General features: G+C 41.2%; 1 protein-coding gene across 37 annotated transcripts in view; it reads right to left on the reverse strand.

Annotated features, from left to right (window-relative positions):
- Window positions 1–132: 132 nt before the first annotated feature.
- LOC122553361 (calcium/calmodulin-dependent protein kinase type II subunit delta) overlaps window positions 133–14,839 on the reverse strand; it is a 336,637-nt gene continuing 321,930 nt past the window's right edge. For 21 of the 37 annotated variants that reach the window (XM_043696992.2, XM_043696972.2, XM_043697109.2 and 18 more), the window contains 4 exons: window positions 9,572–9,647; window positions 3,423–3,517; window positions 3,084–3,312; window positions 133–1,927 (listed from right to left, as the gene is read on the reverse strand). In XM_043696992.2, coding sequence (XP_043552927.1) covers window positions 1,924–1,927; window positions 3,084–3,312; window positions 3,423–3,517; window positions 9,572–9,647 — 404 coding nt within the window. In that variant the 3' untranslated portion in view covers window positions 133–1,923. Of the gene's footprint in view, window positions 1,928–3,078; window positions 3,313–3,422; window positions 3,518–9,571; window positions 9,648–14,839 lie in introns of all 37 variants that reach the window. The other 16 variants (XM_043697118.2, XM_087984279.1, XM_043697082.2 and 13 more) reach the window with 1 other exon arrangement.

The following is a 14,839-nucleotide window of genomic DNA, read 5'->3' on the forward strand; positions in this document are numbered from 1 at the left end:
ATCGATCTGAGGTCCTTGGCACTGAAAGGCAGTAGCACTAATCACTGAGCCACCATGCCCATCCTCAACTCCTCTCATTCAAACATTTGGATTTTTGAGACAAAAGGAATACACACCATAGAGAACAGGCAATCAGGAGAAATAATCACAAATTTATTTTTGTTTTAATCAATTATTTACCATTATGGCAAGAACTCTGTACACTGTGTCCCATGATAAACAGCAGCTTTGCAGAATGAAAGAACTTAAGTATCATTTCAATTGTGGTGGAAAATCCAATCACCGCTCCTCAGATCTGGGTGTGGAAGACAGACTTGGTCGTTAATACTACTTGAACACCACACATGGTATTAAAATTTGAAAATAACATAGATAGATTTCAATACACTTACTTTACTACAGCCAGTCACCAAAAAACAAAATGAAGAAATTCCCTATTTTTCATAGATCTTATTGGCATATTAATATGGCCCATAAATATACATGCTTATTTAAACACGATTTCTGAATCCATGTAATGGGTAGACTTTATTGCCATCTATTCAACTAGTAACAGCAGCTAACCGTATTGTTTTGTGGGCAACTAACAAACACAGATTATAAATAAATGAATTCTGCCAAGATTTGACCACTGAATGAGAATCTGATGGTTCTGTACAATCACTGAAAACATTAAATTGAGATTACATGCACTATTCAGCACTGGAGTATAACCCTATAAGTATACAACAGCGAAGAAACAAACATTTTAAAAGAGGGAACACTCCCTCCAAAGAAAAAAGGACATAACTGCTAACTTATTTTTTTACACAAGAACACCTTCACAAATATACAGAAGCAGAAGCAAAAATCATTCTGTTCACAAAGTATTGAGAAACTATTTTTCACAGATGATATTAAAAACATCAATCCCTGTGTCCTTAGGAGAAAAATAAAATGATCTGAGTTTGTTTAATCAGCTGCCTAGGCAAGGAAGTTCTTAAATAAATGTTGCATGTACATCACGATCCACTATATTTGGTGTTTAAATTCCAAGATCTTGTGTTTCTTTGTTAAATTGATACTATGGATAACTACAAACAAGCAGATTAACATAGTTCACAAAACTCTAAACTATTTCCATCAAAGCAATAAGCACTTGACTCAAATCACAATTTGCACATCACCATAATTAAAGCAAGCTTGATTTTTCTGAAACATATTGCACCCAAACTGAGTAAAAATGATTTGTCAACTTAAAAATAATCCTAGATGATGACACATAAGAAATACAACAAATAAAAGACTAGCAGTAGCACTAGCACATCAAAATTTACTTTTCATTTAAAAGATAGTTTCCCATATGTTTCACCTGGAAAAAAAAATGAAAAAGACTGTTCAGCTACTGTAGTAGGAGTTACTTTCTAGGCTGATACAGCCAGCCCTGACCCGATGATTACAGCTTGTAGAACAAGTTTTGGAACTGCATGTAACAGTGCCCTGCCACTTTAAGGACATCCCCTTCTTTATATATTACAAAAGTATTTCAATACTCAAAATTAATATGGGCCACTTACAATGTATTCTCATACAGATTAAGGGGGTACAGTAGCTTTTAAAATTTTTGAAATCCAGAAAAAATACATTTTTATTTCAACTTTTATAATTATAACAAGTTAAGAAACCTGGCGCATATAACGGTTTAAAAAGTACTTTCAATAGTTTTCCTTCCTTTGGTTTCATTCTTCTTGCAACATTTCTTCCGATGAAGTGTAAACAAAAATTTACGGATGGTATAAACAGCAAAGGACATGTCACAAGTGCACTGTCAGAGCTTCATGCATTCAGGAACATGCGTTAAAATAGACTGGAAGTGCTTATAATGTGATCTTGATCTTCCAATCCATAATGAGTGCTGAGAATTCAGCAGTGGCAACAGTTCTTTTAGCTGAAACAGAGAACAGATATAAAATTCAATTTTCTACAACCACCAGTACAGCCAGGAATTGAGCTACAGCAGATTCTTCAAATCCTAAACTTTAAACTTTGCTTGTGCCTATGTAATCACATAGCATACGGAAAGGAATTTGCCTTTATTCTGAAAGTACGTAAAAGGGTATAAAAGGAATTGACTTCCATTGTCCCTTTGTGTTCCCTCATAGTGAATACTTTTAAACTGCCTATTGAGGTTTGGATTTGGCAGAGCAGTTCTCTTCCTTTCATTATGGATCAAGTAGTTTTCCCTTCATCACAGATTGTTTAAATGTCAACTTACATACTGGTCTTTTGTCAACTTTTAATTAAAAGATAATTTGGTAGACTTATTATAGAGTTAAATAAATAACGCTGCAAATTATACCCAAGAAAAACTTGTATGTTTAAAGTGTCTTTCATGTCTTTGGAAGGCATTTCACAGCTAATTACTTACTTTTGATAAAGTTACTGCTACTATATGGGAAAAGTCAATATGTGCAAAACAGGAGCTCTCAAATAGCAATAAGATTGAGGAAAAACTAAAATTGCTGGAGAAACTCAGCAGTTTTGGCAGCACCTGTGGGAAGAAAGCAGGGTTAACATTTAGAGTCTAGTTCTGATGAAGAGTCACCAGAGTCACTTAGAGTTAACATTTCGAGTCTGGTGACTCTTCTTCAGAATTGGACTGGAAACCTTAAATCTGCTTTCATCCCAGAGATGCTGCCAGACCTGCTGAGTTTCTCCAGCAACTTCTGTTTTTGTTTCAGGCCTCTAGCATCCGCAGTTCCTTATTAAATAAAATTGAAGATATTGGGAGATGGATAAAACTCAATGGTCACCATGGTGGAACTACAATAGTACACTGAATGGCTCAGATGTGCATAATTTTATAAAACTTCGAGCTGTGCTATCATGGACATTGATTCCCTGAAATAAAAATTACTTTTTTCAGTCTGTCCATTAGATTTTTTAAAAAAACCTATTCCACATGCACTCTAAAGGTGCTACAGGAACTTTAATAAAGAAAAAAAAAGAGATGTGTTTCTGTAAATTGAGAAATTTCTCATTTCATTGTTAGCTAATATTAATCTTTTTTGTGTGTATTTTGCCAATGTAGAAATTCACCTTACTTGACAGGGACAGTTGGGGCTCCTGAGCGGTGAAAGTGAACATTTTGCCACTTTCCATCACGGCGATGCCAGACTCTGGTTTCCTCAGTTTGCATGGTTTTTGGCATGCTACTGCCGTCGATATATTGAGTGAGACGGATGTATGCTATGCAAGCAGCATCGTCACCAATTAAATGGACGTGGGGGTTCAATATAATGGTATGTATTGGCTTGTGGTTCTTAGACAAAGCTAAAAAAAAAGAGATGCACATTTATTTATTAATGAAACACATCAAAATTAGAAATTTTGTCTTAGAAGTTTTATCTTACAAAACTAGAAATATGGCAAACATTATTCACCATTTTCAAAGTAAAATCTGTGGAAGTCCATTCCTTCAACCAAGTTACCCAGGGCTTCAGGCTCAAAAGCAGTGAGCCCTGGGTCACAAATTTTTCTGCAAAAGAAAAGATACACTTTTCAATTATGAATCTTGTTCAAAACTATTAGAAGCATCAAGTTATCCTTTATTGATACAACAAGACATTCAAAATGGAGAGCAAAAAAAATCAGGAAAATAATAAGAATGAAATAATGCCTTGTAATTTGCAGCAAAGTTGTTAGTGTTCATTGGCAGCATTCCTCTGAAACTGACAGCAACTCCTGGAATCCACAAATATGCGGCTATTTGTGAAAATCCAGATTTCTCCATAGTGTGCGCTTTTAATCTCCCCTAACTGTAATCAAGTGAAGTCTTTGAATTTTCTGCTATTTTGTATCAGAGTAAAAACTCTTGAAAATGTTACAACTTGCCAAATGAGATGTCTCTGGCTTTTTAAACAAGATATTAAAATTCATAACAACTGATGTACAACTCTGGAAAAACTGAGAAAATCAATTTAATTGTTGCAAAATATAAAATTTCTCAATTGTGATAAAACATACAAAATAATTTTATTTTAGAAAGCTTTGTGGTTCTTCCACTTCTATCTAAATGCCCTGTAAATGTCCGAAGCATATAATTCACTGTCTATAAAATGTTTAATTCAAAATGAAATCCATTTTAATTTATAGATTGCAGCCTGTGTGAATGTATCAATGTAACTGACTGTTCATCGGTTTGTCGCCAGGAATGTTGCTGGATGCCCGGAGACCCCCCTGTAACTTGGTGCCTGATTCAATTCAATGTGAAAGGGGAAATTCATTATATATAGATCACTAGCTTCCTCTGTAGTTAGCACAAAGCACTGTGGCTTTGCCCCTGATTGAAATCTGAGCTTTTAACAAATTATTCAAGAATAGCCAAGATGTAGAATATAGATGATTAGTTTTAGATAACGCAAATCTGTGTGTAAAACAACTGAGTGAATCTGTACCGTTAATGCAGTATAGTAATTATATTAGTATAAGTAATAGGAATATTTATTGTACTTCTGTATGATTTTCCTGCTAATCCAAAGGCTGAAATGTTGTCCCTGCATTAAAAACATTTAATTATATCACAGTGAAAAATATTGTGTCACCAATACAATTTACCTTTTGGCTTCATCCAGTTTAAATTAGAGTGAGCTGATAATAATGCATTTCTTTTGTTCTATACTTCTGTGAAGTTACAAACCAGTTTTACATGCACCTCTCTATTGTGGATCCAGCACAGGTAAGAAACTTCCCCATCTCCCTTAAGGATCCATGCTCAGTTGCAAACTCCATGTAAAAACTTCCTCAGTTTAAATTTAGAGAGTTTGTCTTTAAGCAAGGCCTATGCCCCAAAAAAGCTTAGCTCAGTTCTTCGATCTATTAAGTAGAGACAGTTTGTATTGGTAGCTGCAACCTGTATGATCTTAATCATGCACACTTGAAATCGGAATTAATTTCTTAAGTAGTTTTTAAAAATATTTTTATGGCCGCAGATTTCAGATACGCAATGCTAAAATTCAGTAGCAGAATAATCATTGAAGTGTCTGATCAAATGTTTTTATGATATTTTATTTTAATATTTTAATATAAGGTCAGAAGTCACACAACACCAGATTATAGTCCAACAGATTTATTTACCATCACAAGTTTTCAGAGTGTCACTTCACCTAATGAAGGAGCAGTGCTCCGAAAGCTTGTGATTTCAAATAGACCTATTGGACTATGACCTGGTGTTGTGCAACTCCTGACTTTGTCCACCCCTGTCCAACACCAGCATCTGCACATCATGGTTTGAAACAAACTTTAAGGCCAAAGAAGATGGAGTACATCTCACAGCAATGACACTCATTATCAGTACCTTCAACAACTGCGGTCAACCTAATCTCAGTTTAGCATTTTCCTTACAGGAGGATATCCAAACGTCTTCAAATATCCCTTGATTCAAAATGAATAAATGCTGCAAAGACAACAATGGGCTTATATAATTGGGAGATTCTGACATTAGCTAAACAAAGGGAGGTCTAGCCACTATTTAATCATGCTTGGTTTCTGCATTTCCACTATTAGGTTCTTCATTGGCCAGAACTTAGGCCATGACTTTACTACTATAGGGAGAGTCCCTAGAAGTGTCAGTTGGCTGCACAGTACTCCTTTCCAATAAGAATTTTCCACACTCAAAGAATGTGTTCATAAGCAGTTTCTTGGCAATTTCTTTCCAAAATCTATCAATTTTCTCCTTTTTAAAAGCTAAGCTGAATCACACTCAATTTCACAGCTCAGAGGTGATTGATTACTGTCGACAAATGACTTGAAACCCATTAGTCAAGATGGTTTCTGTTCTACAAGTCAGCAGACTTCCTGTCTTACTGAAAGTCTACTACAAGTGCCTGTCTGATCCACAGAATAAACTACAATTGACCATGACATTACGAAGCATGTGCCATTGATAAAATCTGAAAATATAAAGCATGGAGGTAAATGCAAAATTAATTTATTTCTTAATGATCTTTAGAAAGGAGTTTATTTAGTAAAAGTAAATTGTTAGAAAACACTGAAAAGAATGGAAACTAAGCAGACTAATCGTAAGAGACAACAATGTCACATTATATTTTTTTTTAGCAAACCATAGCATAATGAGAATAAAGACGGCGTAAAAGAAGCACATTGAAGCATTATTATTGACTAGTTAGAAGAGGAAATAAGCAGAACATAAGATGATGATGATAAAATAGGACATAAATGATCAAAATTGAATAAAAATCATCCCAAACGTGGCTCTGGAGGCAATTTTTCAATTGTTTTCTTGTATGCAAATTGTGCCATAGGATTGGGAATACTGACAGACCAGTTAATCTCAGTTCAAAGCTAACACGTTAAGATTTCAGAAAAGAAATACGACTGCATGAGCAGCTAAGTGCCACGTATGGACTGCAAGCTAACATAATTTGGATAGAAAATCAAAGAACAAAAATATAAAACTAAAGCGATGATATAAAGATATGTGGATCCACAGAATGTTCAAGAACGGCCTCAGTGGTGAATCTATCTTTACCTAATACTCCTCTGCATTCCACTGTTAAGATTTCTAGGTTTGCTGCACTCAAGAAAGAGCCATTTTGAGCTTAATGTATTTACATGGGTTGGGAACATTGGTCTGTTCTGTCTATCCCTTTCAGCCCCTTGAAACAGTTTCATGACATAATTAGATCATATTTGAACTGTATTTAATTGTATTTACCCATCTTTCTTTACCCATCATGTCACTTGGCACACATTTCTAACATAATCTATCAATTTAAGCCTGAAAAATTAATTGACACTGCATAAATAATCTTTTGTGAGAGCAACTTCTATATTTCCAATAACATTATGTGGAAGGTATTTCTTTTTATTGTTTCTAACTGACCGAATATGAATTTTAAGATTATACCACTTGTTCAGGATTCCTGCATCAGAGGAAACAATTATTTTGCAATTACCATTTATCTTTTTCAAGGTAATTATTTCAAGCAACTTAAACAGATGACCTCAGTGTCATATAAGGTTTAGTGAACATAAGCCAGGTTTATGTAACCTGTTTGGATAATCCTTTAATAATATTTTTCTGAAAAATTTGCACTATATCCTCCAAAGCTGAAGTTTAATGAACAAATGTGAAAATCATACTCAAGGAAGTGGCTGACCAAGGCTTGTGCAACTTAAGAACAACTTCTACCCTTTTATTCCAGGTCCCTTGACAGAAAAGCCAACAGCATATTTATGTTTTATACTATTTAACAGCTTTGAATGAGTTTTGTAATGGGCACCCAAATCCCTTTCATTTTCCACAGATCTGAGCTTTACACCAGCAACACAGTATTCTAATCAGTCCTTTTTAGATCCAAAGTACATGACTTTGTTTAAGGAATCACAGAAATTTATTTTAAAGGGGCCGCACTCTTAGAATCTCACAATACTCTTAGTTCTGTTTAGTTGTGGAGTATTCTTTTACAGATGGCTTGTTACTAGTACCTTTCTTGGAAGTAGATACTAAAGACCATTTTAAAACAAATTTTCAGCTTAAATTCCACTTGAAAAGTCAATTCTTCCTCAATAAACCTTTTGCTGATATAAAAGTGTTATATTTGGCTACTACAGCTCTTTTTTTAATTCCCTTTGCCTCTTTTTTTTGTTTTAGAGGTAGTTTCTTGCATCTTCTCTATGGTTTCTCGTATCTTCCACAAGAGTAATCTGTTTCAAGCAATACTAACATTTAATTTGTCTTTGGGACACATTTTTCTGAATGCTCAGGGACATGGGACGAATTGGGTTTGTCAGGGAGTGTGGTTAGATATCGAGTAGCTGGGTCAGCAGGGACAGGGAGTGCAATGAGGGTGGGGTGATTTGGCTAACTAACTGCCAAATTAGACCAGACATTAAGTATCCAGTTAAGTCTGCATATTTGCCTCAAGATTCTGATGTTGAGATCAGTGGGAGAGACTTTTGCAGAGGTTGCAAGAGTCAGTTGATCAGAACCTGGAACTTCCCAAGCAATCTCCATGTAAGTGTATACCATCGGACATCTACAGGGTCCTGATACTTACCTCCAAAGTACTGCCAATCTCTGACAATCCAGATATTGAAGGTTTTGGCACCTATATTATATATGTGCACAATTAGAGATTTGTACATAGAGTGTTATTAAAAGGCAAAATGTCACTCTTTTTGGACAGGTTATGGAATTTTTCAGTATGAAATACAATACAGTTCCATGGAAGAATAAGTCACCTCATTAGGTGTTTATAATGAGTGGGACTTTAGAATTAGTTCTCTTAGAGTTTGTCTCGGAATCTCAAATGCAATCTGAATGCAACAGCTTGTACATTTGGTGTCTCAGTGTAAGAACATAAGAAATAGCAGTAAAAGTAGGCAGTCAGGCCTCTCGAGCCTGTCCTGCCATTCAATAGGATCAAGACCCAATCATGGCCTGAGCTCCACTTTCTTGTCTTGCCTCATCTGCCTTCCTAACAACTTGCTCTACCTGCATCGTAAGTTGCTGTGCTATGCCATAAGGTTCTTTTGTAAAATCAATAAGTAAAGAATATCATGAACAATCAACACGAAGGGCTGCTCTTCAAGAGCTAATCTCAGGCATCCCTTGGAACTTGACAATGGAATGGGATAGCCAGGAAGTAGATCATTAAGCTATTTATTTGATTGGAAAATGCTGAAACGGGGACTTATGGGAAGTAGAGATCGAAGTTCCAACAAAACAGTTGGAATATGATGGGTCAACAAAATTAGGCTCTCTCATCGGTTGCAAGAACTTGCCACAGTAGCCATTCAAGGCTGTCAGAGACTGAGGGGATACTGAGCTGGGGAGACAATTAAAATGAGGTCAGCTACTTACTCTCTCTGAGCCCGCTGTCTTCCTGCCTACACTAAGTTACTCTTTCCAGCAGTCTTCCCCAGGGAAGCAGTGACTGTCTGGAAAGAGACTGCTGGCCAGAAAAAAGGCATGACATAAAGGTAGAAAAAATGATTGTTTGACGTTGCTTGTGGAGGCTTCTTTGCCCCAAGCTGGAAAGCACTTCCCTCCAGAACACAGATAGAGACTTCTTGTCCCCCACCAATCCCAAGTCAGTGATGACCTTCTGCACTATGACAGCCAAGGACTGTCCCTGTGGATCTCCAGCTGTGACTTCAATCCGTCAACTACCCAAGCAGTGACTGGAGATGTAATAAATTGAGGCATGGATCCAATTGCAATACTCCTTCCCCTTCCTGTGTGTGAAAACTAGTGTCATAGAGATGTACAACAAAAATTGATTCTAAGCAGGAGCGCTAACAATATTGCTAATGCTTAAGATTCTGCTATGACATGATGTCCCCCTCACTGAGTTGCTGGTTATTACAATCATAAACTCTGGATGAAAACGGAATATTTCAGGGATAATTTTCTAGTAGTTATACAATTGAAGGAATGCATAGCAAAAAAAAAGTTTCATATGAATTAACATCGATTCCGTACAAAAATTCAGACTGTACATCCTAGAATGGGATGGAATAGAATAAATTAACTCAATATGGACAATGGAAACAAACAAATACTTACGTATAGGCTTCAAAATCTCCATTGTTAATGGCTTCAATCAGTTGCTCTGTAACTTTAATGATTTCTTGTTTGCGTGCTAAGGATAAACATGGTAGATATTAAAAACAGTAATATATATTTCAAGAACAACACAGATTTCTCCAGTCAGGTCTTCAAATCACAAAGTAATTGTTTTCATTTCCCGCCAGCCCTTGTTTGTCTCTATAATCCTCCTATTGCTCTGGCCCGATTTCCCCACTAATTTCTGATTTCCGAAATCAGGTATTTGATAAAAGACAGTTCACGTAATATTATATGTGCTTTAGATTTACAGTGACCTCTTATTCATTCCGAAGTGTGCGTGTGTGCAGAAAAAACACAACTGAAAATGCCACATGTAATGGCCGTCATGCCATTGTGCAAAAATCAGAATAACACACTCGAAAAGCAATTAATATCATCTGTCCTTATAAACAAAGTTAAGACAACGTCTTTTCATCATTACAGTATTGCTTTCAAATTGTGCACTTTGTAAAACACATTGAACAGCATTAATTATTAACATTACCAAAATGTCAAAGGATAAATTAACAACAAAGGCAGCTGTTGAGTATTGATGCTGGTCCTTGCCATTTACAGTTTGTTGGAATCAGTTTTGACCACTAATTTCCTACCTGTTATTGAGCTCATCACTTCCTCAGCAACACTCAGTCATACAATAAAATCCTTTTCTCTCACATTAAATGGATTTCGGGGAAAAAAAATCTTCCAACACTCTTAACAATAACCACAAAGTGCAGCGATGCAATATGTCCTTTTGTTCAGACTACATGGCGCTAACTACACTAGTATCAGGATTGCGATCGTAACATCTTAGAACAAGTAATATTTATTTGCTTGATAAGAGAGAACTGCCTTGAATGCTTGCAGGGATCTACATGAATATCTACATCTGAATGCCACTGAGCAGCTCTCAAGCAAATTACTGCATCCAGCCACACCTGCTCAATGCAAAGTACTGTAATTTGTTAGTGAAATGTCCTATAATTATGGCCAGAGTGTATGGAAATATCTTGTTTACATTCATGTGGTAGGTGAGGCAGCCAGCCTTGTATCAGTGGATATTTAACTACTGACAAGTTCAACAAAAAGTTGGCTACAAGTGTTCTTGTGAGACACTTGCTGAGGATATAGCATGGTCAATGAAGGTTTCAAACCAACCTTATAAATTACTCTGAAAGCCACCTTTGAATTTTGCAACACTATGTTCTACTAATGCAATGTACCATTGATGCATGAAAAGGGTGATTCAGTTAAGAAGCACTTTGATTGGATATTGTGTTGTTCAGTTGATTAAAAGCCAGAGAATTGGGATAACTGGGTCATTTTCGTTATGGCAAATGAGTGGAGAGTGGAGTTATACTACAGAAGACCTCTCCACTGGTTTCAAGCTAAAATTAATAACTTGGACTAGGAGCTGGTGCAGTTGTTTTTAGCAAACTGTTCAGATATGTTCTAACACGGGGTGAAAGTGAGGGTTTTGAGGGAGGAGAAGGTGGATCGAGGACTGATCGAAGTGGGGAGGAGGAGTGAGGACTGGTGGGGGTGGGAAGCAAGGGCTGGAGGAGCTGAGAGGACTGGTGGGAGTGGGGAGCAAGAACAGGTGGGGGAGCGAGGATTGGTGGGGGTAGGAATAATGAAACTGAGGACTGCAGATGCTGGAAATCAGAGTAAAGAGTGGGGAGCTGGAAAAACACAGGTTAGGCAGCATTCGAGAAGCAGGAGAATCAGGGAGGGGAGATGAAGTGGGGAGTGTAGCAGGGAGCAAGGAGTGGGGGAGTAAGGAACAGGAGAGGGGACTGGGGGGAGAGAAAGAGGAGAGAGAACGGGGAGGTGAGGGGAAAAGGAGAGAAGACTGGGGAGAGGGGAAGAGGCGAGAGCACTGGGGTGAGGAGGGGATGAGGAGAGAGGACTGGGAGAGGACTGGGGAGGGAGGAGTGAGGGTGGGGAGAGGAGAGAACACTGGACGGGGAGGACTTGGGGGTTGAGGGGAGAGAAGACTGGGGGGTGGGGGGGAAAGGAGAGAGGACGTGGGAGGGAGAGGTGAGAGGGCTGGGTGGGGGTGGGAGAAGAGGGGACGTGGGGGAGGGGAGAGGAGAGGGAACGGGGGGGGAAAGAGAAGAGGGAACGGGGGGGGGGGGTGGGAAGAGAAGAGGAAACTGGGCGTGGGGTGGGGGTGGAAAGAGGAGAGGGAACCGGGGGTGGGGATGAGAGAAGAGGGGACTGGGGATGGGGATGGGAGAAGAGGGGACCGGGGGGGGGGGGCGGGGAAGAGGAGAGAGGACAGGAGGGGTGGGGGTGGGGGGGTGGAAGAGAGAAGAGGGGACAAGGGGTGGGTATAGGAGGAGAGGGGACAAGGGGTGGGGATGGGAGAAGAGGGGACAGGAGATGGGGATGGGAGAAGAGGGTGGGGGGGGGGAGAGGAGAGAGGACAGGGGGGGAAGAGGAGAGAGGACAGGGGGGGGAAGAGGAGAGAGGACAGGGGGGGAAGAGGAGAGAGGACAGGGGGGGAAGAGGAGAGAGGACAGGGGGGTGGGGGGGGGAGAGAAGAGGGGACGGGGATGGGGATGGGAGAAGAGGGGACAAGGGGTGGGGATGGAGAAGAGGGGACGGGGGGTGGAAGAGGAGAGAGGACGGGGGGAGGGGTAGAGGGGAGAGGAGAGAGGACTTGGGGGGGTGGGAGAGGAGAGAGGAACGGGGGAGGGTGTGAGGAGTGGAAGTGTGGGGAGCGAGGATGGGGGGGGAAAGGAGAGGATAGAGGACTGCAGAAGAGGTCGATGAGGGATGAATGAGAGGAGAGGAGCGAGGATCATAGGGAGGATGGGAGCGAAGAGGACAAGGATCGCAGGGATCAAGGACTGGTTGGTGGGAAGAGCAGTGAGGACTGAGGGGACAGGAGAGGGGAGAGTGGTGGCAGATGGGAGTGAGCATTGGTGGGGCCGAGTGAGGTTTTAGGGGGAGGGGAGCAAGAATGGGGGCTTTTGGGGAGTGAGGATAGGTGTGGAGAGAAGAAGTGAGGATGGGGGGGGGGGGGTGGATGGTAGCGAAGATTGGGGGAAAAACAAGGATGGGGGTTGCAGGGGTCCGGAACAAGATTGGATGGGGAGGAGTGAGTAAGGAGGTGTTGCAGGGGAGAAAGGATGAGGTGCAGGGGAGCGCATAGGAGCGGGACAGTAGAACTGGTACTGCCCCTCTGGGATAGCTGGGAATTGAACTTTCTGACTGAGGTAAACAATTGCTGCAGGGTGTAGTATGTCCAAAATTGCTGTTGATACAAAAATAGGTAGAAAAGCAATTTTTGAGGACACAAATCTTTGGCCCAGTAGGAGTTGGATCAAGTTTTATTTTCAAGCGGGGTTTTCACCACAACGCCTCATGAGTTCTCTGAACATATCTTACCAAAGATGGCACATTAATTACCCACAACGTCAGTGAGCTATCTCTCATGTCTGATTTCCACTAAATCTTACCACACGCCATTCCCATGACATTCACCACTCAGTGGGTATCCAATAGCATTCTTTGAGACAATGCCATCTTTGAAAGGCCACTGTGCACACAGCCAACTACTGACATTCCAAAGCCATCTGGTTCATTATACTGCAGCTAATGTCCTGCCACTCTCGCTATTGCCTGCAGCACCTTCAGTCACTAACTCTGTTTTCCCCAAACCCTCTCAACATTAACCCTTTACAGCCTCTGCAGTGACTTCTCACTCCCTCAGAATATTTAACGCCTATCACCCACCTGTACCAGCCATGCCACCCAATTTACTTCATTGGATTCCTTAGGGTTGGTGTTGCCCAAATGCAGCTCCTCACCCACCAAAAGGAGAGTGTCTTGTCCCTTGAGGGGAAGACTGGGATTGCTCCTACAGGATGTGACGTGGGGAGTCAGTGGTTAGCACTGCTGCCTCACAGCACCAGATACCCAGGTACAAGACCAGCCTTTGGCGACTGTCTGTGCAGAGTTTGCACATTCTCCCAGTGTCTGGTCGGGTTTCCTCCGGGTGCTCTAGTTTGCTTCCGCAGTCCAAAGATGTGCAACTTAGGTGGACTGGCCATGATTAATTGCCCATAGTGTTCAGAGATGTGTAAGCTCGGTGGATTAGCCATGCAGGGTTACAGGGATAAGGTCGGTCTGGATGGCATGCTCTTAAGAGGGTCAGTGTGGACTCAATGGGCCATTAGCCTGCTTCCACACTGAAGGAATTCTATGAAAAAACACAGGCTGCTGCCTCTCAGGGACAGGCAGGAGACCAGGCTCCTGCTCAGGCCCAGGCCGGAGAGCAGCCTGTGGTGTTGTGGTGTCCCCACAAGCACAGGGAGGGACAGGAGCAGGAAGCAAAATGGGAGGCAATGGCTCTTGTTGACCAGCAGTAACAGCAGAGCAGTGTCTGCCTCCATGGATAAGTTGGAGGTTGCTATGAACAGCCAGGCTGGGCACCCTCAGGGTTTGCTGGAGAGGTGCACAGCCCTGCACTCTACTGTCCCAGGTATCGGTCCTCAGAACTGAAGGGATGTGAAGGGGTATGGGGAACTTGGCACTCACTCCAGGTGGCCTAGAGGGGCCCAGATTGAGGGGGAACAAGAAGCAGGGCCCTCAGAAATCTGCCCTGAGGACACTGCAGATTTGGTGAGCCCTCTACTCTGCCTCTGACCTTGGAAACTCTCACTGAGAACAGTTACTTTGGCGAGGCGACCCTTGACAATACTTGGGTCTTCCAGACACAAGTGCTTCCCGGTGGGGTGGGAGTGGGGTTACCCAGTCACACCTCCATAATCAACAGACTTTGCTGCACACCAGGCTCGATTCCCTGCACGATGGAAGGTGACAGTGCACGCTGCTCAGACAGCGACTTCCAGCCTCAACCGGAAGATGTCAATGAGAGCCCGAGCCTCCAAGCCCCCTTGCTCTTTGCAGCAGTCCATCCTATCTACATGCACCTTTACACCTCAGCCCTGATGTATGAGCCCAGGGGTAGTCACTCATTGCCCCACCGAGGAGCCAGGATTCCCCTCACCACAGCCCACCTCATCCGTTATTTACCATATTTCCTCCCTCGCCTTGACAATACTGTTGACTCCCTCCTTCATACGTGCAACCCTCCCCTCCCTGCAGCCCCTCACTCCAAAAGACTAACTTGGCAGGTCTCTCTCCTATGGGGAGAAAGTGAGATCTGCGGATGCTGGAGATCTGAGCTGAAAATGTGTTGCTGGTAAAGCACAG

This window comes from Chiloscyllium plagiosum, unplaced genomic scaffold (assembly GCF_037043375.1).
Source record: "Chiloscyllium plagiosum isolate Xiang-an unplaced genomic scaffold, Cpla_swu_hap1 HiC_scaffold_1, whole genome shotgun sequence".
Taxonomy (NCBI): domain Eukaryota; kingdom Metazoa; phylum Chordata; class Chondrichthyes; order Orectolobiformes; family Hemiscylliidae; genus Chiloscyllium; species Chiloscyllium plagiosum.